This window comes from Astatotilapia calliptera, chromosome 3 (assembly GCF_900246225.1).
Source record: "Astatotilapia calliptera chromosome 3, fAstCal1.2, whole genome shotgun sequence".
Classification (NCBI taxonomy): Eukaryota; Metazoa; Chordata; class Actinopteri; order Cichliformes; family Cichlidae; genus Astatotilapia; species Astatotilapia calliptera.
In genome coordinates, this window is record NC_039304.1 from 19,934,008 (window position 1) to 19,949,751 (window position 15,744).

A 15,744-nucleotide genomic window follows, 5' to 3' on the forward strand; every position below is an offset into this window, starting at 1 on the left:
TGTTTGTTCTGTCACGTCCCTTCGTGACGAATGACAACAAAGAACCTCGAGGTGGGAAAACAGGCTGACTTTGTGTCCTGTAAGTCTCGGCAAGTCTGGGCACGCGTTTTTCCAAGGCATGTCATGACATTCATATCTACATTTGCATCTTGTGGAAATAATATGCTCACTTACAATAACAATCACAGGTCATTTGTCATCTGTGTCACTCCTGTGAGATGACAAAACTGTTCTAGAGGAAGTGTTTTAAAGGAAATTGCTCGTTCGATTCTGCTGTATCAGCAGTAAGACTATCTCTAAATTACTGAACCTAAATGTTCAAAAGTGAAGATGGGGATAGTTTGGAGGTTTAATCAGTGCAAAAAATCAAAATACAGTTAAAAATTGACAATTTGTTACCATATATTTGATTATTTTACTGTTTACCCTCATCCTCTATGAATTTACATTGTATTTAATGCCATAAACAAGTGTAGGTTAGAGAAATGTCCATGACAGGGAAATGATTTTGATAGACGAAACTAACATTTAGTCGTCAAAATCACATTTGACAAAAATAAAAACTGATTTATGGAAGTATAAATCCAGCTTCTCCTGCTGATAGAGAACTCCACAGCGAGACAATCAAAGGTAGAAAATAAAAACACCCCAGGAAATAAAAGTAAAAGCAGTTTTTTAATTTACTTTAAAATTTATAATTTAGTCTTTGCCCATTCCTAAGAACAGGCTTTCTACAGATGACCCTGCTGGTCAGGGGCCACCATGCGTGTTCTGAACATACATGAGCGACATTTCCAGCAGGACACCATCAGTGCAGCCAGCAGACACGCAGCAGCAGTGAAGCACAGCGCTGTGGATACAGGTGGGTCTGTGGGTGGTCTGAGGGGAGACCACGTCCCATCATGGGCTGAGGTAGAAATCTCACTACACAGACAAAGAGAAGTTAAAATGAAGTATATGTTGCTTTAACAGACGCCGGGGCATGTTTGAAGTTGTACTCACCACCTGATGCATGCAGGAAGTGTCCTGACATCATCTAAGGGAGGAGTCACATCAGGGTACAGACATAACCTCCTGTCAGGGCAGAAAACTGCACCATTGTGTCCGTTAATCTGATGCAAAAATAAATAATTTTTATATATATGAGATGTTGACTTTATTATCCATTAGGATGTTTTTATACTAAGATGCTCTTAATCATATAAATGTGGTAATAATAGAAACATCTGTATAAATGAAACAGTTTATATGCACAAAAACTGCAAGTTTTAACTCTCTGAATTAATGCTCATCCAAAAACATATAACACTGTAATAAGCCATTATGTTATTATACCTGAATGTTGCCCCCTGCTGGACAGTCCACCCACTCAGAGCCAAACACCTGGATCTGATACCTGTTCGGTCCGGTACACCTGTGCCTATAACACCGGCCCTCCACAGAGCTGCTGACCTGACTCTGGTTCTGAAAGACAAACGAGAAGTTACAAAGGATTCAAAAGAAAGGGTGAAGAGAGTACAGGGGAGGACCACACACACACACACACACACACACACACACACACACACACACACACCTGTGTGCTGAGGCTGGAGAGAAAGCATCTGCTGTCAAAGCCGAAACTCTCCCCGCTCAGCTCATCTTCAGCTGTCCACCTGCTGCTTTCTTTTTTCCAGCATTCACTCTGAAGTGCGAGATTCAAAACGTGTACTAAAGATAAATACATAATAATAATAATAATAATAATAATAATGTCCTCTCATCTTCAGTGTTTAGTGTGAATGCACGAAGATACTCAGCTTACTCCATTCTGCAGGGGTTTATACACTCGACAGCCCTCCAGGTATTGGTCAGTCTGGCACTCCCCCTTGTGGAGATGAAGAAAATGACATCCACGTCCACTGAGAAGTACAAATAACACAAACATTTAGGACAAAGTGACAGAATTTCTGTATGAAAATATATGTTAACACTAAATTACTTTAATTTACCTTCCAGTGCAGAAGAAGGATGAGGAGTTATCTTGGCAGGTTGACAGGGAGCCAAACATGGCTCCTTCACCTATTAATAAGTCATAAAAAAACTGTTTATTATTTAAAAAGTATGATCACAGAGTGTCTATGTTCAGCTTTTGTTAAGTCTCCTGTTATGATGATGCAGTTTTCAGTGCATTTTCTTCATATTTCAGTTTCCTTACCGTCTCCCCAGACCAGACTCTGAGCCCGGCTCAGGTCGACGGTGTACCAGCCCGTGTCCTGTAATGCAGCTAAGGTCACTGGGTCGATCCGAACTGTGCTAGGATCCCCGAGCACTGCCGACATAATGGAGCCCTGCAGGACCCGGGACTCCCAGTGTGAGGACACCCTGCCTGGAGCTGCTTCCTGAGGGGTGAAAGCACCGTTAGGTTTCCTTTTTAGTTTGTTAAAGTTTTCTGCACTTGAAGCTGTGCAGTACCAGGTTCTCCAGTGGTCCTCCCAGCTCCGGATCGCTGGACACCAGGTGCTTCTGCAGGGCTGAAATGACGGACGGGGTGTAAATCCTCATGTGGCCGGATCCGTCTGAGTGACTCGCTTTGCCTCGAGGAGAACAATCAGCACCCACTGCAGGATCCAGCAAAGAAATCGCTGATAAAGAACCACCTTCTGACCAAAGCATGTGATCTTTAATGAAGGTCAGACTCAATACACTAACTTATTATAATGAAAAAAATGTTTTCTACATTTTAATCAGATTTGAGTGTTCTTCTTTGTGTGTTACCACTTAATATTTGCATTTTTAATTCCCAATTTTTGTTCTTCGTCCACACTTTGCACAGTTTCAAAGTAAAGTAAACAAACGTTTTGAAGACACCAGCCCATGTGTGGAAGGATGAATGCTTATATAATCTCAATCGTCGTTAGATTTTATTATAATAACCTCACTCACACACATTAAGAAAAATGAATTTTTACACAGTTATTACACACTCACTAATGTTTGTTAAATTACAGTTAAAAAAAAGGATAAAGTGGTGTAAATGATGTGTTTAAAAACCTTGGGAAGAGGAGGAGGAGTAACAGTCTCTCCAGGTGCTGAAGAGATCCTTAGAAAATCCAAGTGCATGGAACAATTCATGAATGACAGTCTGGAGAACAGAAGAGTATAATCTGTCATCATGATCCATCCTTCTCTGTTAAAACAGCCACAGAAACCTCACTTTTCACATCATGTATCCATAAAAGTAATCGTACCTGTACTGTAGTCTGGTGGCTGTATGTGGCTCCTGTCAGCCGGTCCCTGCAGATGACCACCACCCCAGCTACAGGTCGCCCGTGACTGTCCGTCTGGCAGTGAACAGCGTAGGCCAACACACTGGGCTGAGGAACAAGAAGATACACTGAGGAAGAGGTGAAAGCTACGTGGGCGAAGTTTAATTTAGACGCTTTAAAAAAAAATTTCTTATAAGAAAGTGGAGAAATATATGATCAAATAGAGCAACAATTTACTGCTGTTTTCAATCATGAATAGAAACTTAATGAAGAAATGTCAAAATGTTTTAGGACTGCTGGGATTTGAGTGGTTTTATATCAAAGATTTTTCTGTTATCTGTAGGTTTGCACCTCTGCTCTGCACTTGTCTGTGTCCTGTACATGGAGGTAAAGCAGGAAGTCGGTATCAGGGACTCCAGCACCTTCAGGTCTGAGAACAGTCCTTTTGTGTGAATCGGCCTCGGGGTAAATATCACATCCAGCCAGGTGGTCGTCTGGGATCTACTGATGTTGATACTGTATTATTCAGAAGCAGCAGTCTAGTACATGCTGTGTGTGGCAGCAAAAACATTTGATACTCACGGTCGCATCCAGGCAAGTTTCACTTCCGTAGTTTTTGTTGGCTCTACCACACCTGGGAGAATAAAAAGTCTGCTTATTTCCATTTATTTGCATAAGTTGACAGCTGATAGAGCTCAGAGATACGGGACAGTATGAGTGAACAAATACAAACCTGTTGGTGAGTTTAAATGCATAGTTACTTGCACTAATGTGTACATTTCTTTTAAAGAGTGAGAGCATTCATTAACTTTGAAACATGGTGCGTTATCCTGCTGGAAGCAGCCAACAGAAGGTTAGCAACAATACTCAAATGATACTCAGCTTTTATTAAAAAGTCGTCTGGATATTTTCTCTTTTCTGGATAATTATCTGTAAACTCTGGTTTTGTGGTTTGTGGGAAAATATAGAAATATTTAGATAAGCTGCCTGACACCAACAACCTGCCACCTTCAAAGTCACTTAAATCACCTTTCCTCCTCGTTCTGATACTCAGTTAAATTTCAAGAGTGCCTTTTACCCATGTGTACATGTCTAACTGCATGTCATATGATTGGCTGGTTGGATTTTTGTGTTGTATGTAAAATAAGAATATAGGGGAAAAATCATTTTAACGACTCAAATCTTGCCAGAGATGTTTGTTTGAGGGACTGGAGCTACACTCGTCTGTACTTACCTGTTGTAGTTGATAGTACTTGAATCCCTCCAGAGAAACTTGCAGTATTTGTTGATGTCTCTGCTGAGCAGTAAAGGGCCCGGCACTCTGTTCACTGTTAAAATGTCAGCAGTTTATGAGTGTGTGTGTGTGTGTGTGTGTGTGTGTGTGTGTGTGTGTGTGTGTGTGTGTGTGTGTGTGTTTTCAGATCCAAGATTTACTATATTGTTACTGAGCACTACCTCAAAGACACAATGCAGAATGAAATTATGCTGCACAAGCTCACATAAATACATAAAAACGTCAGTGTTATAAAGTCAGTGTTACTTATTTAAAAAACACAATTATTCAGTTATCGCACAAGAGAATGTTGATTGCATTAAAATTTCTTTGTTGTCAGACTTGTGGAGTGTAATAATCTACAGCACACCAGCCGTTTCTGTTCAACAGTCACCTGACAGTAAAGAAGACACCACTCTCACAGCTTCTTCCACCGCTGCCTCCAGCCTTCCTTTCTCAGCCTCTGATAGGCTGTCGCTCTCTCTCGGAATCCAGGTCCGGATCCTCATTGGCTGTGGTGAGGTAGGAGTAGGTGAGCCAGATTTTCCCAGGATGCTCCTCTGCTCCTCTGACCTTCTGAGCCTGAGCTCCTTGGGTGGGCTGTCTGTAGCGCTGACCACTCTGACCTGAAGCTCATCAAAGATGCACCTCTGCAGGGCTCCTGGGAGCTCCACCACGACCACCATTACCACCAGCACAATCCCCACCCAGAGGTTCAAGGATGGAGGGGAAGCCATAGTTATGGTGGAAACCTATTTCAGGGTAACAGTGAGGAAGAGGAGATGATGTAATGTTTCAGATGGCCGCTGAGGATCCCAAAATATGGTCGTGAATTTATTTGATTTTATTTATTTCTGTCTTTGTGTCATGTATTTGTACAGATTATAAAAAAGGATCAATAGTATTATTCTGACAATTTGGGGTTAAGCGTAACATCATTAACTCCAGCTCCTCCTCTGTCTCCAAACCATCATAGCAAATCTTGCTGCCATGTTGCAAACAGAACAGTTAAAATAATAAAGTAACTGTAAACACTGAGTTCTTCTGTCTGCAGCTTTGAGCTTTCTTAGGTCAGTAATGACCAATCAGAGGTCCACAGAAGCAGCTACATGGATAGATTCACTCAAACTATTTAAATAATAGTAAATTACATTTTACAACTTTCAGAGTCTCTAGAGAACAAGTTTGGGCTGGCACGATTAACTAAAATAAATACTTCATCAGTAGAAATAGTTAAAACAAACAAATCAAGGTTTTGAGGTTTCAGCTCACTAAAAGCTGGATAATAGCTGCAACTGTTTAATAAACATACTGAATAGAAAGTGGTTACTAAATGAAGTGAAAAGCTGTTAAAGAAGAAAGTAGTGGATGGAAATCATAATGAACAGCTATGGATAAGCAAGTTTGCTAAGCACAAACACTAAGCAGCAAACAGGAAGCAGTCCAGATCCTGTCTGATGCTGGTTCAAGTTTAAACATGAAAGGCAGTGATGAAGAAAGAGTGCATGAGTCAATCTGACAGAAAGGTTGGGAAACCTCATCATGAATAATCTGAAGTAAGTAAGGTTTTTCCTCGAACAGGTGTGTAACTGGACTGTGTGGTGCAGGGTTTTGTAGAGTGTGAGGTCTGTTAAACAGGAATGTAATGCAGAGCGTTTAGATCTTGCTTTCTTTAGATGTAAAGGAGATTGAGTCATCATTGAGTCGCCAAAACAGAGGTTATCGCGTTGAAACTTGCACGTGGGGTGCTGTGTAGAAAACCGCTTCAATAATTAAATGGAGTCAGTATTATTACCTGGTAGACGGCTGCGACCTCAGTCCATCTGCGGAGTTTCAGAGCTCTAAAGTAAAAGCATTTTCCTTTTATCCTCCAAACCAGAGCAATGAGCACAACTTCTGCATTCCCACCAAGAACAGCTCTCTCCTTCTTTCTGTGGGGAGTCTGTGTGAATTACCACAGATCCTTTGAATACAGAGCACAAAGAAACACCTCTGACATGTCTCACTGAGGTGTCAGGTGGCACCCCCACAGCCGATATCCCCAAAAAGAAAATACAAAAAAGACAAAAAATTTAAAACTAAAAGTGCAAATCGTTTAATCTCAGCCATATTTTTTTACTTATATACAGTGAAGTTGACCCAAATAAAATCCCCCCCCCCCCATTTACCTGTCAATTTAAAACTGTCCCTCCCCAAAAAATACATTCAACAAAGCAAAACAGGAACAATTTAAGGAAAGAGAGACAAAACCTGCTAAAAGAAAAAAAAAAAAAGACCACAAAACTCGTAATAATATTAATATTAATATTACAAATGGCACACCACAAGTCTGCTGAGTCGAAATGTGACCGAATGCTGTAGAGTCTCGTCAGATGTGAGGTTCTTTTGTGAATTTGGAGGCCCCCCCTCGACCCTTTTTATCACTAGGGTGCCTCATCTTCCTGTGCACACCTACACACGTCATAAAATCAGGCACCAAAGAGATTGTCTTTTGATACGTTTGCTTTTTGTTTTTTTGAAGGTTACATTCATTCACCGGGGGAAGAAGTATTTAAACACGCAGTAATGTTGGAATCGATGTGCACTAGAACGAGGGTATCCAAAAAGTTATTGCCAGCTTGAAGAGTACACATGCAGTTTTTTTAAATACATTTTGGAGTGAAGTCACCATGACGACGTGAGGAAAAAGTGACCCTCATTGTGTGCGTGTGTGTTTCTGCATGCAGTGTGTGTTCAGGAATTCTCAACATCCTTGAGGTCTCTGCAGGAGGCTCCTTAAAGGCACTTAAAAAGGGGGGATTTGTTTCGTGATATATCATGAGACTGGGTGCAAGTGAAGACACTCCTCATGTGCAATCACACTCCGCTGTCTACGCGAGACTAAAACGCAGTTGCATTCACACAGTCGCAGTCACACAAACACAACAAATTCTATTATAAGAGCTATAATCATTCAACCTGACAGTAGCCTGCCTCAGTATCTGGATAGGGAAGATTCTTCTGTGCAAAAAAATAAAAGTTCACCTTCTACGTGCAGCCCAGCGTTCAGTAAGTGCTCACGCATAATACTCATCTGCGCTTCTTCATCGGCCGTGCCGTTCGTCTGCATTTTCTTAAGGAAGTCTTTTTTTCTTTCTTTAAAAATACTCTATTCATATATGTCAGCAACGCAAAGCGATTTAAAAAAAAAAAAAAAAAAGGCACCAGACTGGCACAGAGAGGAAGAGTCCCACCACCGGCCGCTCCTGTGTTTCAGTTCAAACGAATGTGGAAAGACTGGTGGGAGGTAAAGTAAGAGGGAGGGGGTGGGAAGGGGGGGGTGAGGAAGTCGTTCAGGTGAGCATGGGCACGTCGTCTTCTGAAGTGTTGTCCTCCGAGAGGGGGATGAGCAGCACATCGTCGTCCGATGAAGAGGAGGAGGAGGAGAAGGAAGGCGAGGCAGAGAGGGGCACGTAGTTGGTGGAAGAGGGCGAGGCTCTGAAGCGGGAGATGCTCAAGCCTATCGTGTGGAAGATGGAGGCCAGAGATGGGCTACTGGGAGGCACGGCAACAGGGGGAGTGTGGGGGGCGTCCACAGGTGGAGCTGGGGGTGCGTAGGGAGGGGGAGGGGGGAAGGCGACAGGAGGAGCTGAAGGCAGCGCCAGTAAAGGAGGCGGAGCTTCCAGCTGGTGCTGCGCTGGCTGTGCCAACAAGCCGAGTTTCTGGGCCACCGGCTGGTTGACCGCCTCCACGGCTGATGGGGAGCTCGCGGGCGTGGAGCGAGCTGCTTCTTGGCCTGATGTAGCGCTGTCTGACTGCTGCTGTTGCTGCGCCTGCTGCTGGTTGGAGCTTGACGACTGAGTCTGCCTGGATGCGGATCTGGGGATCAGACCCCACCTTCTCATGCGGCGAACAGCCCGGCGGATAAATCGGGGCCTACGTCTGCGGTGTGGGGAGCTGGCGGCATCCTGGCGAAGCAGCTGCAGGATTCCTCTCAGAGAAAGAGTCGAGGTCTGACAAAGAAACACAGAGCAGATTGTTTCAACTACCTTCAGCAGCTCGTGTTCAACATCCTAAAATCATTATTAAAAATCATTAAACCTGCTGAATTTATTTACGCGACACTAATCAAAGTTTGAGCTTAGTGTAGGCGGCTTCAGCTAATCCCATCAGGCAGAGCCAGCCACTTTATCCCTCCGCCTCCACTGCCTCAGCTGTCTCACCAAGGAGTAAACTCAGAGTAAACTTGCACAGTAACAGCACATTAGCCTCATCTTAACACTCCTACAACTTCAGCCCACATCCAGCTGGGGATCAATAAGGCTGCTATAGATGAGCTTTAAGACAGAGAGCACTACTACACATTAGAGTGTGTGGTTTAATGTAGTAACAGCTATCGGCTTTTCTGCGTTTAATTACATTTATTAAAGCCCTTAAATCAAAAAGCCTTCAATAAGATGTTGATTTGTAGGTTTTAACACATTAATTAAAATTGAAGTTAGTTAATCAGTTTTTCCTGCTGAAATTTCAACACTTGGGTTTTTTAAAAAACGCCTCTAAATGCCTTAAATGTATATTGTAACTCTGCAGGACAGGCTGCAGTCAATCACATGGGTTCTTTAAACAAATGAGCATGATCTAAAGTCCTGACAGGATCCTGGATTGATGAAATCCTGACAGGTGCGTCCATGCGGGCAGTTAAAAATCTCTGGCGCTCTGCTCTCTCACCTCATTGGGGTTTTCTATGGGGAAGTCCTCGACTGGGGGGATGATGCCCTGTGCGATCAGCTGACCGTAAGAAGGCGGGGCCTGCTGCTGGATGAGCTCCGCCTCGTGGCGGTTGATTGGCGCAAACATGCTGTGAGAGGATAGAGGCTCTTTTAGATGCAGTCACACACATTGCAAACTTGCAAGGCACATTTTGTTTTTGTTTTGAAGCATCACGCAGATCCACATAAAGTATACAAATATAAAGTCTAGAAATAGATTTGACTCTAAGAGGTACTATTAAAGGTTAAAAAAAAGGTAAGCTTTTAATACACTGCAGGTTATTGGTTCCTGTTGTTGTACATAACTCAAGCATTTAGCTGACAACAACAACGAACAGGCTGTTTTTTTGTTTTTGTGTGGAGTGTACTGTCAGTGTCGTAGGAGGCTGTGCTATCCATCTGAGAGTTACTGTCTGGCAGTTCTGGCAGCAATTAAAGCCAGAAGTTAGGAAAACAATGTCTGCATCTCCTGACTCATCATCTGAGATTATCAGCACAATATATGAGTCAGTCTTTTCTTCTTTAAAAATGGCAAGAAAGACTCATTATGCTTCATCAACGGAACGAAAATAAACTAAAGCAGCTACTTTGTAGAGCAGAAGAGCTTCGGCTGCAAACCTCAAACAAAAACGCAGCAGAACCATTCAAAGACTTACCTGTACTCCCTCGTCCTGAGCGAGTACAGTTTACAGGTACAGCCCATGGCAATGACCAGAAGTAGTCCGCAGACCAGGCTGCCCACCGTTGCCGCGGTGATGACCTTGCGGGGCAAGATTACCGTGCAGTTGAGCTCGTCTGTGCCGTCCTTGCAGTCCACCTGGCCGTCGCAGCGCCAGCTCTCATACACGCACCTGCAGAGGGAACAAAGAGCCGTTTGTTACCAGAGCAGGCTGGAAGAAAATGAGTGGCAGGTTCAGTTTCACAGAAAACATCAGACGCCGCCTGAATTAAGACTCACAATAAAACCACAACGCTGTAAACAAGGAGAAGTGAAACAGGCTGAGTTAAAAGGATCCCTACGCTTAAGCTCAAAACTTTCCCATACACACTTTGTGCTTTTGTTACAGAGCGAGCTGCATTTAGAAAAAGGACGTTGGCCTATTTTAAGACACTGTGGCTTTTGATAAAACATGCAAACAATGGCAACTAGTTAACATTGCACTATTGCAGAACTACACAATAAATAGCAATAGCATCATCAAAAATAATCACAATAATGTAAAACCATAATAAACAGCTGTATATAAATATAACCTGTATCAATGCTTTTTGGAGGAATGCAGAATCTCTACTGTCAACATTGCATATTTATTTCCTCATTCGTAACTCTGTGCCTGTCACACACTGCTGCAGGATGGGTGATATTTCTACAGAAAAACAGCAGAACCACAAAAACCACAGCAAAGCCAATTTAAACTCTAAGATGGTCATATGTCACATACAGACACGCCCGAGCCTGAAACTCCACAAACCTGAATGGTTATGAAACAAAGCAAAACAAAAACAGCAGCACCCGTTTCCACGGTGAGTAAAATAAGCATGTACAGGGTGAGAACGCCCTCTGACACAAACCCTAGTGCACCCCCTTACTCCTTTTATGTTGTGTGTGGAGCTGTGTGACACAGGTGCACACTGACCTGTCGCTGTCACAATGAAAGGTCCCCGGCTGACACACGGTGCAATCCCTCTCGTCGCTGCCATCAGCGCAGTTCAGCTGGTAGTTGCATCTCTCCGTCAGCGAGTAGCACTGCGGTTTGCTGGTCGCTGTCGTCCTCTGTCCTGCCATTCCACAGGGAAAGTGATTCGGACTGCAGTTCCTGCAGCCCTCCTCGTCCTTTCCGGTCTCGGGACAGTCCCACTTCCCATCGCAGTGTTGCTCCTGTGTAAAACAACCTCCTGCCGCTCCCCCGCAACGACCTTCCCACGGAGGGCAGTAGCCCTTAACATGAAACGTGGCGTTAAAGTTGGAGTTCTCTGTGCCAAGAACTCTTTTATACACCACTGACATCACGCCGGTGTTGGATTCAACTTGGACCGATTTGGAATTGGAGGAGCTGGTAATCTGTGAAAATGCAGAAGGGTTTTCAAAAAAAATAAAAATAAATAAAAAGAGAAAAACATTTGCCAGTAATGAATGTTTGGGTTGGGAAACTCACGATTTTAATAATGTCTCCTTTGCCTTCCTCTCTGTTGTAGATAGTGAGTCGGTCCCCAAAAGCTAGCGTCAGCTTTTGCAGTTCCAGACTCAGCGGCCTGGAGTCCTCAGGATCCAAAGTCCAAACACAGGACTGACTTTGACCCTGACAAGCTGGAGGGGAGAAGGTCCCATAAAAGGTCTGAAGAAGCCCTCCACAAGGACAGTCACAACCCAGTTCGTCGTTGTCATCAGATTCTTCATCAAGACACTCCACCTGCCCATTACAGCGCCAGGAGTGGGGAAGGCAGCGACCCCCGTAGCATTTAAAAGATGTTTCTGGGCAATCGCCTTCATATGGATCTGTACAAAGGGAGGAAGATAAAAGGAACATTTAGATAATAATTGGGGGGAAAAAAGAGCTGGAACTGCAAGCAGGCACATGTCAGGACGTCATACCTCTGGCATAGTTCAACAGAAATGATGACACAGGGAACATATGAGGGAGGAAGTGGTGCATCACTGTAATATTTCCCCCTGGGAGCTCGATTGGCTGCGGCAACTTAGAGCCACACAGGATGATTGGATCACCTCCAGCCGACGAGTTTATAGACACCCATTCTTTCTTACAGCGGACAGAAAACTGAGAGAAGCTGTGGCAAGATTTGTAATAAGAGAAAGTTTGTATCAGTGAACAGAACCCACAGTTTCTCAATCGCAGACACTGAATCTCAAAAACTTTTTGTTTTTGTCTTTATCTCCATATCTGGGTCATTCATTACTTCATAAACGATAACAGAAAATGATCAGGCAATATTAAGCATTTATATACTTTTAATAAAGCAAAAACAGGAGGGGAGAATGCATTGCACAACTGGTATATTTACTCTGTTAATAATTATCCCAGGTCACCTGATTTGCGGTAAAATAATTGGGAGTCAATTATTTAACGTCTTCGAGCTTTTAAAGCGTCATCTCCTTTACGTGCCACCTTTGAGCATCCGTACCTGAGAACGATCGGCTCATCTTCTGGACCCGTGATGATCCAGCCGTCGGACATTGAGCCGAAGCAGAAGGACCAGCTGTGGTAAACAGAACTCCTGATCACTCCCACCTTATCGTCCACCACCTGAAGGGAGCGCCCACAGTGGGCTGTGATAAACACAAGAAAGTAGAGTTAATAAAAGCAGTTCCTGGTTTGGCGAATAAATTAAGTGTTGTTGTTGTTTGATGTTGAACCTGTCAGGTGTGAAGAAAATGTAAATGTAAACATCACTAAACCATGAATGGTGTTGTTTATTATCTGTGGGTTTGAGGCATATTCATTTTCATAACATGATGAAACATGCAATGACTGGTTTTCCTTACATGAGCTGAGAGCAGGCTCAAAACGGCTCCATGCTGCAGAGGAAATAAGCAAAAAGAGAACAGAGAATGTGCTTTATTATCGCCACTCACACAGACTGTAAATGCTGTATGACACGAAAAGTTCAAACATGACCTTTGGTTGATAAACATTTAAAGCAGCCACCTAAGAGAGATACACAAACAGCCAAAAACTCACTCACTCACCTGTTATGGAGAAAACCAGGAGGGCAGGGAAGCTGTAACTGATTTTCATTGTGGTAACGTTTCTTTTTTTAATGTTTAAAAATGTTTTTTAATAAAAAGTTAAGAGGGGGGGGGGGCGTAAAAAAGAAATATTAGAGAAGTGCCATGGCAGGAGGTCTTGTTCAAGAAGACTTCGCCTGTAGAGAAAAAGAAAAGATGAGTGAGACACATCTTTGATCTGGGTGAACGACTATCAAAGTTTGTCTGGACGACAAATGAGAAACACAAAAACATCTGAGCCAACACTGGCTATTTTAATTTGTTTATTATCCATCGTAGTCATCATAAAATAGCCATTTCCGCAATCAAATCCACAATAACTGCTTCTCTGAAACAATCAGCTGTTGGCAGCAGTTATAATGAGTAAGATTTTAAATTAAGGAGTAACGTTTAGATGCTCCATTGTTCATTAGGCGTTTGATGTGTTTTCATGCCGGAGCAACTTCCTCATGTAACCCCCTTCCCCAAAGGGGATTTGTATCTCTTCCTAGCATCAAACCGGCAATCGTTCCCTTGTTAGGTGCAGGTGTAAACCACTAGAGCATGTGTTTAAGAGTAACTTAAACTATACTGTGAGTAATGCATGCTGTAGATATAGCAGAATATAGTCATATGTAAGCTGACGGTGGAGCAGAATTAAGTGTCATCCCTGAACTGAGTTTATAACTAGTAATAAACTGGGCGTCCATCACTTCTTATCTTCATATAAGGATTATAACATTTTTAATTATATAGTAATATTACACATACTACATTTTATAAAGTTCATTATTTATATTGAAAATGCTTTAAAACTACCTTAGATCCTTTGTTACAAGGTACTTTTAAGATAACCACAATTACAAAAAGGACAGCAGCGGAAAAATGCCTCTGCGTTATGCAACACACACACAAGCACCAGCATGTATTAATACACACGAAAATAATCAGTTACTGAGGAAGTATCAAGGCAGGAAAACTCAGCAAAGGCCCCTTGAACACAGATGTTATTTTGATCTTTATTTACACACAGTCAGACGTAACACCCGACACACACACAGCGATTTCCTCCCTGTAATCTTCTCAACAATGACGCCAGAAACGCTCCCATTTCCGAGAAAAAAAAAACCCCGTGAAAACTAACACTTTCCTCCCTGTTTCTTCTTCCCACTAAGATAAAACTATACCGAGATCGAGTTCTGCTTGATTAAAGTCATATTTATGTCCATCCGTGTTAAGATTTCGACCACAGATTAGGTAACGCCACAGTTTCGGTTTGGAGAAAGGAGCAGCTGCTCTCCTTTACAGCTTTAACAGCTAGTTCCCAGCCTAGCTAAAGGCTAACGCCAAATCTCACTGCTCGCGTCGTTTGAAGGGCATTTTTCAAACCGCGACACCCCCATAAAAGCTCTGTGAGGACAACACGAACGACTTAAACACACAAACCAACTAAAATATATAGTCCAGAAGCAGAAATAACACAAGTAATTCATAAAAAAGTACAGAGCCCTTACCATGTCGGTCGGCCTTTCTTGTTGACAAGTTCGAAGCTACTTCCGTATATCACAACTCGTGACGTAGGGCAAGGAAGGCGGAGCTTGTCATGCTAAAACCGGAGCCGCCGAATGGAGCTGCAGGTTTACTACAGCTTTAATCCTCATTCATAAAAATGTGTTTCTCTGTATATATATATAATTTTAAATATCAAGCGGTTATGCTGAATTTAAAACAAACTCATAGTGTTTTTTAATATAGCAAATTAACGCGTGTCTACAAACTACATTTGCTGATTGGACACGGTCTTAAAAGGTGAAATGTGCATTTGTTAACACAAGGTGTCAGTATCAGCTGTCACAAATATCCGACACCAGGTTTAATTCATAAAAATGGAGTCTGATTTGAATGAACTTTATTCTGCTGTCAAACTTCACCAGTGATGCTAGAAGAAACAGGGAAGTGAGAAAAGTTTATTTATACAATACAGAATAAAGTACAATTATTAAAATAGGATGAATAGATAAAACTAAATAAAGGCAAGCCTGAACAAGTGGGTCTTAAGTTCCTTTTTAAAGGTATCAACATGAGTCTGTCCATGAGTCTTATGTCCAGTGGAAGCGTGTTTCACAACTGAATTTAAATGAAAGGAGAAAGAAAGTTGATTGATTGAGTAATTAAGATAAGATAAGATAAGATAAGATAAGATAAGATAAGATAAGATAAGATAAGATGAGATAAGATCTCATCCCTGCACTCCAGAAGACCTCGTTCTCCATAGCAGATACTGCCTGCTCTGACCTTTCCTGTAGATGACCTTTGAGTTGTTAGTCCAGTCCAGTTTATCAGTCAGGTGAAAACCCAGATATGTATATCAGTCCAAGATCTCAATGTCCATTCTCTGGATGTTTGCTGGTGTATGTGGAAGATGTCTGCAGCTGTAGAAGTCCACCACCAGCTCCTTGGTTTTCCCATTATTGATCTGGAAGAGGTTCTGTTGGTGCTAGTCAACAAAGTCCTCGGTCAGTTTTCTGTACTAACTGCAGTTCCCATCAGTGATGAGGCCAACAACTGCTGAGTTATCAGAAAACTTTTTTAGAAAGCATTCGGCAGAGTTGTAGAAGTCTGTGGTGTTTATGGTGAATAGAAATGAAAATATGATTTGGCACAAATGAAGTCCATTTGTGCCAAATCATATCCAATCAAAGAAAACCCGAATGACGTGTCTCCCTGCAGATGTTAGATTTTAGGCCTGTG

General features: G+C 42.5%; 2 protein-coding genes across 2 annotated transcripts; both read right to left on the reverse strand.

Annotated features, from left to right (window-relative positions):
- Positions 1-655: 655 nt before the first annotated feature.
- cirop (ciliated left-right organizer metallopeptidase) lies at positions 656-5,842 on the reverse strand. Its single transcript, XM_026162237.1, has 14 exons — positions 4,916-5,842; positions 4,483-4,576; positions 3,831-3,882; positions 3,600-3,749; positions 3,231-3,356; positions 3,034-3,124; positions 2,455-2,600; positions 2,198-2,381; positions 1,992-2,061; positions 1,805-1,901; positions 1,577-1,684; positions 1,336-1,464; positions 1,003-1,112; positions 656-924 (listed from the first exon to the last, which is right to left on the reverse strand). Exons 1-14 carry the CDS (start codon positions 5,256-5,258, stop codon positions 732-734), a joined length of 1,893 nt encoding a protein of 630 aa, XP_026018022.1. The 5' UTR covers positions 5,259-5,842; the 3' UTR covers positions 656-731.
- A 935-nt stretch (positions 5,843-6,777) lies between these two features.
- On the reverse strand, positions 6,778-14,589 carry lrp10 (low density lipoprotein receptor-related protein 10). Its single transcript, XM_026162231.1, has 10 exons — positions 14,508-14,589; positions 12,976-13,151; positions 12,772-12,804; positions 12,411-12,555; positions 11,863-12,056; positions 11,426-11,766; positions 10,907-11,331; positions 9,926-10,120; positions 9,229-9,358; positions 6,778-8,513 (listed from the first exon to the last, which is right to left on the reverse strand). The coding sequence occupies exons 2-10, from the start codon at positions 13,022-13,024 to the stop codon at positions 7,854-7,856; spliced, it is 2,172 nt and encodes a 723-aa protein (XP_026018016.1). The 5' UTR covers positions 13,025-13,151; positions 14,508-14,589; the 3' UTR covers positions 6,778-7,853.
- Positions 14,590-15,744: the final 1,155 nt, after the last annotated feature.

What these genes read in the sequence shown, in the direction of transcription:
- cirop (XM_026162237.1), bottom strand. Translation starts at nt 5,258, where the DNA reads ATGGCTTCCCCTCCATCCTTGAACCTCTGGGTGGGGATTGTGCTGGTG. An exon ending in CAGACAAGTGCAGAGCAGAG is followed by an intron (nt 3,357 to 3,599) that starts GTGCAAACCTAC and finishes CTTGTTCCTCAG; the next exon opens with CCCAGTGTGTTGGCCTACGC. An exon ending in GCCACCAGACTACAGTACAG is followed by an intron (nt 3,125 to 3,230) that starts GTACGATTACTT and finishes TCTGTTCTCCAG; the next exon opens with ACTGTCATTCATGAATTGTT.
- lrp10 (XM_026162231.1), bottom strand. Translation starts at nt 13,024, where the DNA reads ATGAAAATCAGTTACAGCTTCCCTGCCCTCCTGGTTTTCTCCATAACA. An exon ending in TCTGTTGAACTATGCCAGAG is followed by an intron (nt 11,767 to 11,862) that starts GTATGACGTCCT and finishes CCCTTTGTACAG; the next exon opens with ATCCATATGAAGGCGATTGC. An exon ending in CCATAGAAAACCCCAATGAG is followed by an intron (nt 8,514 to 9,228) that starts GTGAGAGAGCAG and finishes TTTCTTTGTCAG; the next exon opens with ACCTCGACTCTTTCTCTGAG.